The sequence below is a fragment of the Cynoglossus semilaevis genome, chromosome 10 (genome assembly GCF_000523025.1).
Source record: "Cynoglossus semilaevis isolate Cse_v1.0 chromosome 10, Cse_v1.0, whole genome shotgun sequence".
NCBI classification, from domain to species: Eukaryota; Metazoa; Chordata; class Actinopteri; order Pleuronectiformes; family Cynoglossidae; genus Cynoglossus; species Cynoglossus semilaevis.
The window spans coordinates 9,646,482-9,660,890 of NC_024316.1; the positions used below are offsets into that span (position 1 = coordinate 9,646,482).

The following is a 14,409-nucleotide window of genomic DNA, read 5'->3' on the forward strand; positions in this document are numbered from 1 at the left end:
AAATCTCTCCTACAGCATTTATGACTGAATAAATATGTGAAAAGTCCTTCTTTAGCTGCACGTGTTTGGAGCTCCATCAGTCAACCCTGATGGAGCTCCCTGACCTTGTGACCCTAACTTTGGTGACCCCCTGGTTTTCTGCAGTGATTCTTTTTTTTTTTTTTTGGGTGTGTGTTTTTTGCAGGGTGTTGATTGAGGGAAAATGCATGGGTAAAAATATTAATATTCTGACATTTTATGATTTAATTATGTTTTTCTAAACTGTGTTTGGTTGAATGATAGTTGTTTGTTGTTTAGAGTTGATTGGAATAATACTAACTGACTGTGGTGGGTGTGGATTTTACAGCCTAACGGTGCCTGGCATGAAAACATGATGAAAATGTTTTTTAGCCCCCTCTAGAAACAAATATGTAACAGTTTTAATCAGAACAAAATACACACCCTTATGACAGAGACATAAAACACACAAACACTGACAGATCTCCCCAGGCTGCAGGGGCTCATTGTTCTTTGGAGTAAATCTGTTTTATAATGTAAATTTTTTTTTTTGTTTGTTTTTTTTTTTTGTTTTTTTTAAATGAAAGATAAAAATGTACAAAAATAGCCTTATTTCTCCTTGCTTCTCTTTTTTATCCTGCTGACCCTCAACTGCCAAAAAAAACCCCACCAAACACTTCCTCCAGATATTCTGGGCCTAATATTCTTCGTCTTTTTCTCCTCTGTTCCCCGGAGCTGTAGACAGATTTTACACAACAAAAGACTCACATGAACACAGCTGCATTTTTTATGAGGAGCCCAGGGGAGAACTGACATACATGCACATGCTCAGAGTCTCACTTAACATGTTTGCACACACACACACACACACTCACACAAAAGTTTTTTTTTTTGAGAATTTATTTATCTTGATGGATGGAGCCTGATTTTTACTTACGTGTGTTTTTATTTCTTAAGGCCAAGCAGTCTCTTGCCACCCTAACCAAGGACGTACCCAAGCGCCACTCTCTGGCCATGCCCACGGAGACGGTTGTCAATGGCAACAACCAGGAGTGGGTGATGCAGGCTGACCTTCCTCTGACTGCCGCCATCAGACAGAGTCAGCAGACGCTGTATGTCCACGCGGGACATCCCACTGATCGACAAGGTAGGGTGACGAGGACACAGCACATCCTTCCCAGGGGACATATTATGCCAGGTGGACTCAGTCAGAGTTGTGGTGGACATAATTCTTTATATCTGGAGTATCTGCTTCTACAAAAGTGAGAGTTTCAACAAATAAGTGTTTTTGGGTTTTTTTTTGTTAATCTGACAAAATCTGAATGTGTCTCAAAACGAGGAGTTCTAATTTTACCCTCTGAACTGAGGAGGTTCTCCTGTACCACCTCTCCTACAATACCTGTCTGAGAATGTGCTTAACTCGAGACTGTAACTCAAAAGCTGAACACAGCTGCTCATTTAGCACATTGCTAAAGCTAAGTCAGGTTACATATTAGCATAAAAGTCAGGATGAAACCTCCATGTTCATTCTTGACTCTCGACTTTTTCCTTGTATTGATTCTGATTCTGCCTAGTAACATGAAGCCACTGGCTGTCAAACTGTTGTGGAAAGAATCCAGCTGCGGCCAGTCCTTTTGGAATTTTTGACCAAAGCGTGTTACTAATCATTTCCTTTAGTAACAAGTAATTCTATTCATTTGCATTAATTTGAAAACATCATAGTATGTCCCCTTTAAGATAACCGGCTTCGACACAGTTGTTTTTTTTATGCTCTTCATTCAGTCAGCTCCTGCCATCTGCTCTGTGTCACATGATCTGTCCCTCATGACCCTGTGGTTTGTGACATTTCACGCGCTTTTTATAGAAGTGAAAGTGGAACCATTTTTGTCTTTTTTTACATCTGTTTTGTTTTTTTGAAAGTCGTTTTTTTTTTTTTAGTTGTTTTTTGAAAGTCCGCTTTTTTTTTTTTAAATTATTTAATTATTCCAGATGGTGGCTTTTTACGCCTGCTGACTCATGAGTTACACAGTTTCAAATGTTTCTACAAAGGAAGGAGGCTACACCGTTTATACACAGGCACCAAAACCTAAAACATTAGGTTCAGGGAAGACTTCATTTTCTAATCATTGTCTTTTTGGGAGGTTGCCCTCAATCAGTAAGGTCATTCAACCAATATGTCGTGTATTCTCTTTCAGATTTTCACTCTATTAGTGCAGGTCAGTTAATTGTTATTTTGATTGAACCATGTAAATTCTAAAAACTGATAAAAAGTGTGTATGAGATAAAAAAATACTAATAAATATTTTTTTTATTTTATATGGAATCAAAGTGAAAACCTTTAAGTACTGGTTTAACTAAAAGGCCTGGAGACAAACCAACAACTGGATTGGCTCTGTATAAGTTTAGGGCTGTATTTCAGCCAATAATGTTGGTTATGTTTGTGAAATTCCTCATTTGTAGCTGCGTTGTGGTCATTTCCTGCAGCATAACCTGAGAGACCTGTTGTTGAAGCAGTGAAGTTTATAAGCAGGAATTTGAGAATTTAAAGTTACTGGGTGATAAAAAATGACCCCTCAGATTTGATCACTTTGATTGCAGAGATGGGGCTGAGAGAATGGGGTTAGAGAGGGCGAAAAAAAAATGTTTCAAAGAGCAATGGCCTCATGTTTGGAGATTCAACAGGCTGAAGCAGGCCTGCAGGGATTGGTGTCATATGAGGAAGAAAAAAACAAGGGATGGATGTCAGTCCTCCCAAACAGCCCTGAAATTGGCTGAACTGTACGTATCCGCCTCATCGGTGTGTGTCATCTCACACACATCCAGTCAACCTCTGCAAAGCTGTTTTCACAGTTGCTTGGCAACTGCAGATGATTGCAAATAATTTGAGGCTTTTAGTGCAGGGCCGTTTAAAACAAATCCTAACCAGATATTTGTTGTTTGCTACATTTGGTCCCCATAACACCGCCCCCAAGAAGCCCTTTTCATTTTTCACTTCTCATCCCATTTAGTGGCTGCTGTGCGGGTGAGCCCATGCCACTCACGTCAGCCCTCCATCATCTCCGATGCCTCAGCGGTGGAGGGAGACCGCTCGTCCACACCCAGTGACATCAACTCTCCTCGCCACCGGACTCACTCCCTCTGCAATGTAAGAGCTGCCCACCACTGCCCCCCCTCCCAAGTAATCATCCCCTCTGTGGTAACTGCCAGCTGTGCTGCTGCTGCTGCTGCTGCTGTTTTCTGTCCACCATCATTATGGCTGCGTTTGTGTTTGGTCCACACACTCTGTTGTGCTGCAGCTGCAACCTGGATTAAGATGAAAACAACTTCATAGACTTTATATAAGACATGGACACAGTTGTCTGGTCGCCGGTCTGAGTTTAACTGAATCACCTTTAGTTTCAAATGGGATCTCAACACTGACAGTGCATTAGCAGAGGCTTCGACTTCAGGTCAGATGAAGTGCTTGAGTCAGCAGCACTGAGCTGGTCTACAGCTGACAGACTGACTGATCTTTGACAACTGTCTGTTAGAGTGCCAGGGACCGCAGATCAATCTTTACTGTTGAGGACAACGGTTGAGGACAAGTTTTTAAAGTTGAAACTGTCAACATGTTTTACAGTCCAGGCCAGTGTTGACCAACTCTATAGACAAAGTCTGAGAGATAGTTTTGCATAATTTTCCATAATCAATCCATCATTTGGAATAGTCACAAATAACAGCATGTGTAAAACAATACACACTTTCTTACTGTTCCAACAATATACAAAAGAAAACATTTTCATGTCATATTTAGGAATGTTGCTACATCTCAAATAATCATGATTAATCAGGATTATTTGATAATACAATGCAATATAATACAGTATAATATCATCAAAACGGTTTTAACGTGCTCCTAAACATTCACATTCTTGCCGTGTGATTTAATTTCGATAAGCATTACGTTGGTAATAGAACAGTTTCAGTGAGATCGTTTGTTTGTTTGTGACAATGACAGACAAATATTTCACAGGAAGATCTTACAAGAAGAACAACAATACATTTCCACTCACATTTCAACAGGAAATTAAATGAATTCCAGTGCGCGATCTTTTTCTGTGCTTTACCGAGGAGCTAGGATAGCTCTGTCCATGTCTTATATACGGTCTATGATGAGAGATGGTCGAGAGACAAAGAATAACTCCCCTGTTTTTTATTCTGATCTCTTGTCTTTCCCTGTTCTTGATCGTCTTCTCCTCACTCCTGCACTGACCTTTCTGCTCCGTCGTGTCTGTACTCTCTCTGATCTCTTCATCTTCTGTTTCCCTCTCCTCTATCCCTCCCTCCTTTACTTCCTCTCCTTGTCTCCCTTCAGTCCCTAGAAGATCTGGAGGACGGGAAGCGTAAGAAGAAGAAGGAGAAGATAGGATTGGGTTCCCTGTCACGTGTCTTCGCCCGAGGAAAGCAGCGAAAGTCTCTGGACCCTGGCTTGTTTGATGGTACATCAACACCTGATTATTACATTGAGGAGGATGCAGACTGGTAAAGCACACACGCCCGGGTGAACGCCCAGAGAGACGTGTGTCCAGTGATCAGAACACAGAATGGGGTTGAATCCCAGCAAGTGTAAAGGAGGATGGCTGTGTGTGTGTGTGTGTGTGTGTTTGAGTGTACAGCTGTAACATTGTGAGTGCCTGTCTGCAGTCTCACATGCATGCATACAGACGCAGGTATGTGTGTGAGAGAGTGTGCATGTGTGTGTGTGTGTATGTGTGTATGTACGTCTCTGTGGAAGTGTAAAAACCTTAAAGAGTGAATTGTGTGTAAATAAAGTGAACAGTGTGGCGCGGCGGCCGGCGGTCGTGGATGTCCTGTCGTATCAGCCCTCTCAAAACAGCCCTGTTATGGAATCTTAAAAAAAAAAAAAAAAAGTTCTTTACATTTGGAGTTTTGTTTTTGTTTTCACTCAACTGGAAACTTGAAGGACTGCTGTACTTGTAAATAACAATCGATGTGCACTTTGTGCGTGTAAATGTCTCCTCGTCCTGAATGCCTTGTTTGTTATTTTGGACATGTATTCCCCACCTCCTCCTGCTACCTTTTAACTTAAACTCCCCCTGTTGGTCACCCTGCTCGGTCCAACCCCCCCTCACTGCCATGATGAGAACAGTTTCCTGTGGGCAACATGCAGACTCTTTCCTTTAAATCTCCACCAATGATAACTTTGATGTAATAAGGCTTGCGTTTGGACAACATCACAGGACAAAACAAGTCATGTCAAAAATGCTTTTTCCATCTGTTGAAATGATCAAAGGTAGATGAAAATAAACAGGTGTAACAGACAGGCCTTAAAGTTCCAGTTCACACATAGAACTTGATCCAGATTTGAATTCTTCCAACCTAAAAGTATACATTTTAGAGCGTATATTAATACTTTGATTGATTAGTTATGTATGTGACACACTGTAATATTACTGCTAATCTAAAACTGCAATTCCATAAAACTATTTTTATGAGACGTTTTAAACGTAACTTGGAGAATGAGCAAAAAGCATCAAGGTCAACACTGAGCAGCTGTTGTTGTGTTGAACTAAATAAACCAAAAGTCATGAAGAAACAACAACAAATCTAACCGGGTGATTGAGACAAGAAAAAAATGTAGTAATTAAGTTTAAAAAATGCAGTACAACTGTATGTGGACCAGGATACTTATCTCAGTTCTGCACTTTAATGTGACAGCTGATGTATTCAAATGTGATCTGCTCATCATGGTTCACCTGCTTCTCTCTTTAGAAAAAATATTTTTAAAACTCTTTTTCTGCACAATTTATACAAAGAATTTAAGAAAAGAAATAATATAAACAAACCAAGCTCATATTCCAAAAGGAAGCTTTGATTTTCAAAAATATTTACGACAAAAGAACATCAATTACACCAACATATTTAATAAAAAGGGTTATTAATATTTCTCCAAATCTAGATCAAAAAATCAAAGTGTCATATTGGATCAGGGAGCAGACGATCAGTCAACTATTATAACAACAAAGTGCCGGTTCAAGCCATTGCTGCAAAAAAAAAAAAAAAACCCAATTAACTTTGTGCCAAAGGTTAATAGCATTTCTTCAAGCAAAAGAATAACTAAAGACATTGGATTATTTTCAGTCATGCGTTGGACCGAGCCACAGTCTGCCCTGCTGCCCCAGGAACTCTTTTCTCTCTGCTCGTTATTAAAGTAACACTGGGATTTTCATCAGTCTCACCTAAAACACCATGAGGTCACAGACTGCACTGAAGCTGTATTTAACCACACTGCTCATCAGTCGCGTCTCTGTCAGTGAGGGGATCATCATTTAACCCCTGCAACGTCCTCAACGTGGGATTGAAGGTTTTGGTTGAGAATAACTGTCATGACAGATTTATTTTATGCATAGCAACAACATGACTTGTACAAAAATCTAAGGCTACTTTTATTTTTTCATGTAACAAATCCTATGCCCCCCGTGCTGGTGGGGAAAAAAAAACAAAAACATATCAAATGGAAAAATATTGTGTGACTTTATCTTTTGAGCCGCAGTGTCTTTGTTTTGCCTTTCATTATTTTTCCACAGATGATTTTGCTTTTTGTAAAGTAGAAAATGTTACAGAAATGAAATTATGGATTATTATTTTTAATTATGGATGGACAATTATTATTATTATTATTATAACAGAGTTTTATTTAATGTCAAGGATGTAGGCCTCGTTGGGGGACCTCCACTGCTGGGGTCCTGAGATGTTTAGAAGTTGCTACAGTAGCAAACCTTTAAAGGCATGGCAACAAAATTACCCTGAGAAGAAGTTAAAAGAGAAGAATAGAGGAAATGAGATTATGATTATTTTAAAATAAAATAAGTAATATTTCATTTTAACAAAACTGTTTGCTCTTTTTGTGTGTTCCGTGTCTGCGTCTGTTGTGCTCTAATCCTTAATTGTGGCCTTCATTCTGAGGGTTTCTATTAACCTGTGGACTTCATCCTAAAGAACATCACCATGGCCTCCTTTCTCCGCTTTATGATCCTCATTAAACACAAGTTTTTGGAGTTTTATTAAAATCAATAAAAACTCAAATGAATCTGGGGGGAGGACGCCATGTCAAAACATTGGTCCACGACTCATATGTTTGTGTCAGCACTTGGTGTCGATGATGTTCTGCCTTGCTCTGACCCCTGACCTCTAACAATTCCCCTTTTGTCTGACCTCCATCTGACACAGTCCAGTGACCTGAGAAGTATCGATCTCACCAAGTGACCCCAGTTTAATTTTCAGTAGGAACGAGCTGTGTTTGCAGATGTGTTCTAACTGTGTGACATCTCACAACAACACTGAGCCCTTCTTCAAGTTGTTCACCAGCAAACTTCAATATTTGTGCACAATTATCAATGAAGTAATATATCCATTATTTTTCTGTTTTTTATATATATATATATATATAACTTCAACCGCATCCTTCTACCAGACGTCCTTTATGGAAGTATCCCATAGTGCAGGGGCCCAGGACCCAGAGAGCCCTCCTGACCCCCAATTTTGTCACTGAATGTGTGAATGCCTGCAGAAAGATAATTGACACTACAGAGCATGACAACAGTTTATCAGTATTCCGACAACCCAAACGCAAACACTATTCAGTTTATTTTTCTTTCCATCCTTACAGCATTTGTTTATCGTCTTAGCTTCCTGTTCCCTGATTGTGCTCAATCCTTTGCTTACTTTAGCTATTCCTAAAATAACTTGGAATTTGTCAACCATTTCAGGCTGGGTACCTTCCAGTGGACTCACCACCTGCAGGAAGGTTTGGGGGGGTTGGTACGGTGCAGTGTGATTTGGGTGGTGACTGCTGCCCCCGCGACCCGGTAACGGATAAGCGGATGAAAATGGATGGAAGGATGGCATTTCAGGCTGATGCTTTTCGCCTTTAAGCTACATATCAAGGCTAAACTTTAGTCAACCTTGTTCAATAATTAGCTTGGCCTTGGGATACGTTTTTGTTAGCTTTTTTATTAATGCTGTTTTCCTGCTAACTGAAAACACTTCTTGTTTGCATTGTCTGTATTTGTGTATACATATTAAGACATTATATCATTAGTATTCAGCTAATTTAGGGTTATTTTTTAGATACATTGGATCTTAGACCTGACGAACCCATTTTTGCGCTAATTAGCTAATGTTTGTGTATTGTCATGTTCACCTTACATCGTGTGCTAAAACCGTTTTCTTTATGGTGCGATCTGATCTGTCTACATCGTGTGCTAAAACTGTTTTCTTTATGGTGCGATCTGATCTGTTTAGATTGAAGCAGCATTTGTCAAAAGTAAACTTGCCATCCAGTCGGTTGTAGTTCGGCGAGCCGCAGTCGAGACGCAGCTAAATGCTGCGCTAACCGCAACCTAAATGCAACCTAAACACATCCGATGGAATATGGGGGAGACAAGATGATGTAACTCTGAGGTCAGAGAAAGTGCAGTCGGCAACACTAAGCTGGAGGTCGTACATTCAGTTTTCACTTCCTCATGTGACCTTTCCAAAGAGACCTTGTACCCACAGTTCATTAAAGAGTGGATTTCTGGCACGAGACCAAACCTGACTTAATATAAATTGGTTTCTGGAGGGCAGAAAGGAGGGAGGGGGAAGTTAAAGCCGGTTTACGCTCCTCTCCTTGGCCAGCATGTACATGCATCAATTACTAAATATATAATATACTGTATAATAATGGCGGTTAATTTGATCAACCCTTGAATAAATTCAAACGTAAAACCAACCAATCAAATACATTTATACTGTAGGAGAAGATCGTTTCTATCTTATTGTTATTTCACAAAACAAGGCCTAGTATTTAATGCAAATAATGTCTATCGACTTGTACAGTCACACCCAACCTTAAACACAATGCAGGTGCAAAACTGGTAATATACTGCCACCATCTGGTAAGAACTGAGGATTGCATCAGAGCGAAAGAACCCGTGTTGCCAGTATTTTCTTGGCCTGATTCCTCCGGTGCCATAAATACTGAGGAAAATGTAAACGGCAAATATTTAACACTATTTAATGGCAACATGCCGGCATGAAAAGCACTTACTGGTTTAAGGAAGAGTTTAATAACGCTGAAACAGCGCCGTGAAGCAGATTTTATGGTCGATCCTTCACAATAAAGAGACTCTTTTTTTTTTTCAAATAGCAGGCCTTTTATTTTTATCTCATTATACGGATGAATCACGTTATCACAGCGTCTCAGGCAACAGGCCATTCAGAGGATTTCCTTAATGAAACTGCAGTTCTGCACTGCACTGTCGTCATCACTAGCTTTTTTTTATAATTTGGAAAAATGCAATTCATGAGTTATTTTGGTTTCAAGACAAAGTCTTAGTTTGACATTTGTTTTATCGTAGCCTACTTGTTTTGCCCTCTTTTTGCCCTTTTTAATTTCTCTCTGCTGCTACATCTGCCCTCCTTAACCACGTCCCTCACATCACCCCCCCCTCACCCCCACCCTGCTCTCCTCTCTCCCCATCTTTGTTCAACCACCCAGACTCCAACAGCATATGCAGCCCCGTCCGCCTCAGTCTGTCGGACGGCTTGGAGGATCAGCTTGACCGCCTGCAGCAGGTGGAGCTGGCCAGGACTACCCCCATGTCTCAGTGGAGGGCTGGCACGGTGCAGGCCTGGCTGGAGGTTGTCATGGCGATGCCCATGTATATCCGTAGCTGCTCAGAAAACGTGAAGAGTGGAAAGGTAAATGTGCAACCAATGAGATGATAAGGCTGCAGAATACCTTCTTGGAACTTTTTGATGGTGTGTCACTGGAACTGTTGTTTCAGGTCTTACTGGGACTGACTGATGAAGACCTCCAGCTGGGTTTAGGTGTCAGCAGCTTGATGCATCGTAGGAAACTACGTCTGGCCATCGAGGATTACAGGAATGCTGAAAACGGAGCAGGGTGAGAACAGGATGCAGGAGTTTGGGCAACTAAACTCTGTCTAGCGGGGAGGTTTAAGAGGGCCATCTGTCGGTAGTTTTGAAGAACTGCATCAAAATGTCGAAAAAAAGGCGGTTACCAAATGTAATGCCACACAGGCCAAATTGAAATCATGGGAAATGTGATACTGTGATATGAATATCACGGTGTAGCAGTTTGTTTGTTTGTTTGTTCTTAATTAAAAACTGGATTAACAAATAAATGGATAAACAATTAAATAGGACAAGCTGAAAAGACGTAGATAAAGAGTATAAGACTTCCCGTAATATTCCCAAGATTAAAGTGAAAAATGAGTTCTACAAAATAAATATTGGAAAAATGCCAAACTGTAATAATAAACTGTAGTAAAGAAAAAAAAGTCCTTGGAAAAAAAAAGTTTACAGCTCTTTCCTGATAGCAGGTAATAAAAATATCACAGACCACATAAAACCTGTCTGGGTGCCAGTGTTAGTGTCTGGGTTGGACTGTGTTCAGTACAATAATTCAGGAATCAGTAAATGATATGGCAGAAATTAGTAAGATTACAGGCAGAAAGGTCACAAAGATTAAAATAAATAAATGATGCCATGGTTTTAAAGCAGTTTAAGCAAAAACAACTATAAAAATATATTTCAAACAGCAGCAATGAATATTCAAACATACTGGATTTTAAATATAAGTGTTTTTTTTTGTTTGTTTTTTTTTTTACATTCTTGTTTTGCGACGCTGGAATATTTCAGGTATTTTTATCTTTGTGCTTACAGGCTATCCAAGGCCGCAGACATGGACCACCACTGGGTGGCCAAGGCCTGGTTGAGTGATGTGGGTCTGCCTCAGTACTCCCAGGCCTTTCACACCCACCTGGTGGACGGACGAATGCTGAACTGCCTCAGCCGCCGTGATATGGAACGTCACCTGAACGTCAAAAAACCTCATCAGGCCAGCCTGCTGCTGGGCATCGAACTGCTGCACCTACTCAACTTTGATAAGGAGGTACAGTAAGTGTGGAAACCGCAGCCCCCTGTAACACAGGGGTGACAGCAGAGAGCTGGGTATAAATACAACCTCTGTGTGAAAATGTTTCCCAGGCACTGCAGGCTCGACGGATTCAGTGCGAACACCAGAATGTGGATCCACTGGTATGGACCTCTCACCGGGTCATCAAATGGATCAAAGACATTGACCTGAAGGTGGGAGTAGAGAGATGCAAAATGGACACAAACAATAATGAGATGTGCAGCACAGTGAAGCAAAAAAAAGTGTAGAGTACGCAGTTTTGTGAAGGCGATAAACATGTACTACCACCATGTTGTGTGGAAGGCAGGGTGTCTCTTGTGTTTACTCAGCACTCTGCAGGCCTACTGTGTGATAGAGAACCCTTGTTAATGTACTTGTAAACCGCTCCTGAGTGATTACAAGGCCGTTCAGATTACAGCCAGCTGAGGTGATGCTTCTCCTCAGCATTGTTTTCTCCCTGAGCACTGCACAATATTTTCTTTATTAGGCGCTGTCATGTTCAGGCTGTACAAAGATAAGGCTTTTTTTTTTTCTAATCTTCACTGAGTTAACGTTGACACTGAAATTCACAATTCTGTCACCTGTCTTTGATTCAAACAATTTGATTTTCAATAATATAAAAAACTCTTTCTTGTTCTGTTTTTCAACCGCTCGTGCAGGAGTTTGCAGAAAATCTAGTTCACAGTGGAGTCCATGGAGCTGCCATGGTGCTGGACCCGGTGTTTGACACTGATACCATGGCATCAGCCCTGGGAATCCACAGCAACAAGCACATGGTTCGACGTCACCTTGTTGAGGAGATGAAATCTCTGATCGGCCCCGCCAGGTAAAAGGGAGCGCTTTCATAAAATAAAAGACAGGCTGAGAGTGTATTCTTTTATTTTATATCTATAACCATACACTATTTGTGATTTTTTTAAAATATTTTTGTAAATCTTAAATATTACAAGGGCAGTTAAAAAGCCCTTCCTATTGAATTTCCTAATTAATCATAGATCAGTGGTTCCTAATGTAGGGCCTCCGGACCATGACATTTGCTTCTTTAATTGTGCTTGAGTGGTGAAATTGCACTGATACGTAAATGTATTTTGTAGTAGTTTGTAGGAATTAGAGTGTTAAAAATAATGTTTAGTGGAGATTTGAATCAATCGCTGTGAACATGTCCGTGTGGGCGTGGCAGAACAAACCACTGCCTGATGTCAATCATTACTTTCTGCAGGGCAGAAGTCAAACAGGAATATGAGAAGTTGGGCCTTGGATCGCCACCAATACTGCTCCGTGTGAACTCCTTTAGCAGACAGTCAAGCTGTGCTGGTCGACTGACTGATGATGAAGGCTCCGTGAGACGAAGGAGTATGAAGGTGAGAAGAGTCTCCAGTAACTCTGGTCCGATGGGGACATCTGTCTTCATTCCATGATTTTGAACTTAATATATTCTTTGGTTTTGTTCAGCCTCCGACTGGACTAAGCCCTAAAGCAACCAGTGGGCGGGACTTAAGTTGCCACAGCAGCTACGGGTCTCTGCCTCGGGAGGTTGGTGACCAAACAGAATCCCAGAGTCCAATCAGAACAGAGAGGAGTCCGATCCACAGTTACAACAGCATCGAAGTCACCAACGTGTGAGAGAGATGTGATCAGAGGGCGACCCCAGACCTCAGCTTTGTCGCAGCTACGTCAGCGTTCAATAATTTCAGATTATTATACTTGTGTTATTTCTAAAAGAAAAAGTCGTTAAAGAAACAGTTGCACTTTGGTTAGAGAGATAAGATTCTGAATAAGCTCAACAAGGTGGACGTCCAAAGGACTGTGGCGTCTAGTTTGGACTCAGAAGAAGTTGAATGTTTTTCTGTCGCTTGTTTTCGTTTACTAGTTGTTACTCTTCGGTCAGTTTCTCTTAGAGAAAAAGATTTTTTTTAAAAACACTGGATGAAAATGAAAAGGGAAACAAAAGTTTTATTATCTGTGCTGCTTACATTTTTTTAACTCTTTAGCTGCTTTTACAAGAACGGGTCAAGGTAGCTGAGAGCAAAAACTTGAAGTGAATCTTAACTCCATTGCTAAGCTAGGCTCATGGTGTGTGTTTCCTCCTGCACATGCACAATGTTGTGTCTAAACATAGGTTCACTCAACGTTTTATACAGTGCAATATATGGGGGAGATTATTTGGACAGTCTTAAGTGGATGAAGCTGTGTGAGACCTAGAATGTGACTGTAAATAAAGATACAATTGCATTTAACAAAGAACTGTTGTTGGTGTTACGTTAATGTAGACGGAGGGTAAGGGGCAAAGCACAGTCAATATTCAAGTTCAATAATATAACGCAAAATAATGCATGCATTTGTGACTCCAACATGACATGTCTATCAACAGTCACCTACATCCAGTGTTTGATTCTTTCTGGTCATGTTGACAAAGCTTTTTGTTGAAACACGACATGTTGCAACTTCCATACTGTGACTCAGTGATTGTAGCAAGATCAGGGTGACACAGCAAGGGATCAGACGGCCGGTGTTGTAACTCACTAACATCTTATCTGGACATCATCCCACAGTTATATAAAACAATACAGTCAATACACTGAGGGCATTTTCTGTAAATGTACAAGTGTGACAGATGTGTGGTTATTACATCTAGGAAATCAGGAGGAGTAAGGAAATGTCTGCTAGGTGCTATGATATAAGATGTTCATGTTAAAACTATGACACCACCACAAACCCCGATTGTAAATGTCAAGGAACAGTGACGGAACAACAGAATGCTGGGTTTATGAAAGAAACTGATACAAAAAAATTACATGAGAAAAACTGTCTAATGTTTACCCTTATTGAATGTTAGTCAAAAGATAAAAAAAAGAAAAAAGATAGTTACATAAATTGAATAAAATGGTTAATAATGTTTAAACAAAACAACTGACAAACAATAGATTACACTAGCCAAAAAAATTATAAGCTCACATTAGTAGGAAAAACATAGACTTTTGATAGATGATTTAACTAAGATGTTAAATTGACTATTAAAAAAGGCTTTTCTTAAAGGAGAGAAACCAGCTTTGTTAGTCACCGTTCATATGAACAAAACTGACTTTGTTTTCTGTATTTAATTCATTTGTTGAACATGAGCAGTGGACTCCTGAGATGCTGGACGTTTCCTCAATGACCCACAACCTGCCAGTGCTGGGATTCAAACCAGCATTCCTTTGGTCTTGTGGTTAAAGTAACTCATCCAGACAAGAAATACCCCATACTGTAGCTAAATGATAGTTTTAAAAAGGGTAAGCATTAGTTCAGAATGTAGATAAAAGTTAAACAAAACAAATATCCACCAGATTAGCAAAAATGCTATAAAGTAAAAATGCTATAAAGTAAAGCTATAAATTTAGTAAACAAATTGTTCCTAAATTGAATGTGACATGTGAGAAAAGCCAGTG

At 40.1% G+C, this 14,409-nt stretch overlaps 2 protein-coding genes across 3 annotated transcripts in view; both read left to right on the plus strand.

Moving 5' to 3' along the window:
- LOC103384938 (kazrin) overlaps positions 1–6,497 on the plus strand; it is a 117,896-nt gene extending 111,399 nt beyond the window's left edge. For both annotated transcript variants that reach the window (XM_025059721.1, XM_008318651.3), the window contains 3 exons: positions 955–1,144; positions 3,006–3,142; positions 4,352–6,497. In XM_025059721.1, coding sequence (XP_024915489.1) covers positions 955–1,144; positions 3,006–3,142; positions 4,352–4,522 — 498 coding nt within the window. In that variant the 3' untranslated portion in view covers positions 4,523–6,497. The remainder of the gene's footprint in view (positions 1–954; positions 1,145–3,005; positions 3,143–4,351) is intronic.
- A 3,125-nt stretch (positions 6,498–9,622) lies between these two features.
- LOC107989148 (kazrin-A-like) lies at positions 9,623–13,222 on the plus strand. The gene is made up of 6 exons (XM_017036088.2): positions 9,623–9,946; positions 10,729–10,957; positions 11,053–11,154; positions 11,641–11,807; positions 12,201–12,342; positions 12,434–13,222. The coding sequence occupies exons 1-6, from the start codon at positions 9,762–9,764 to the stop codon at positions 12,602–12,604; spliced, it is 996 nt and encodes a 331-aa protein (XP_016891577.1). The 5' UTR covers positions 9,623–9,761; the 3' UTR covers positions 12,605–13,222.
- Positions 13,223–14,409: the final 1,187 nt, after the last annotated feature.

Excerpts from the sequence above, each read along its gene's own strand:
- LOC107989148 (XM_017036088.2), top strand. The coding sequence starts at position 9,762 with ATGATAAGGCTGCAGAATACCTTCTTGGAACTTTTTGATGGTGTGTCA. Across the intron at positions 9,947-10,728 it reads AATGCTGAAAACGGAGCAGG|GCTATCCAAGGCCGCAGACA; the intron begins GTGAGAACAGGA and ends TTGTGCTTACAG. Across the intron at positions 11,155-11,640 it reads TCAAAGACATTGACCTGAAG|GAGTTTGCAGAAAATCTAGT; the intron begins GTGGGAGTAGAG and ends CCGCTCGTGCAG.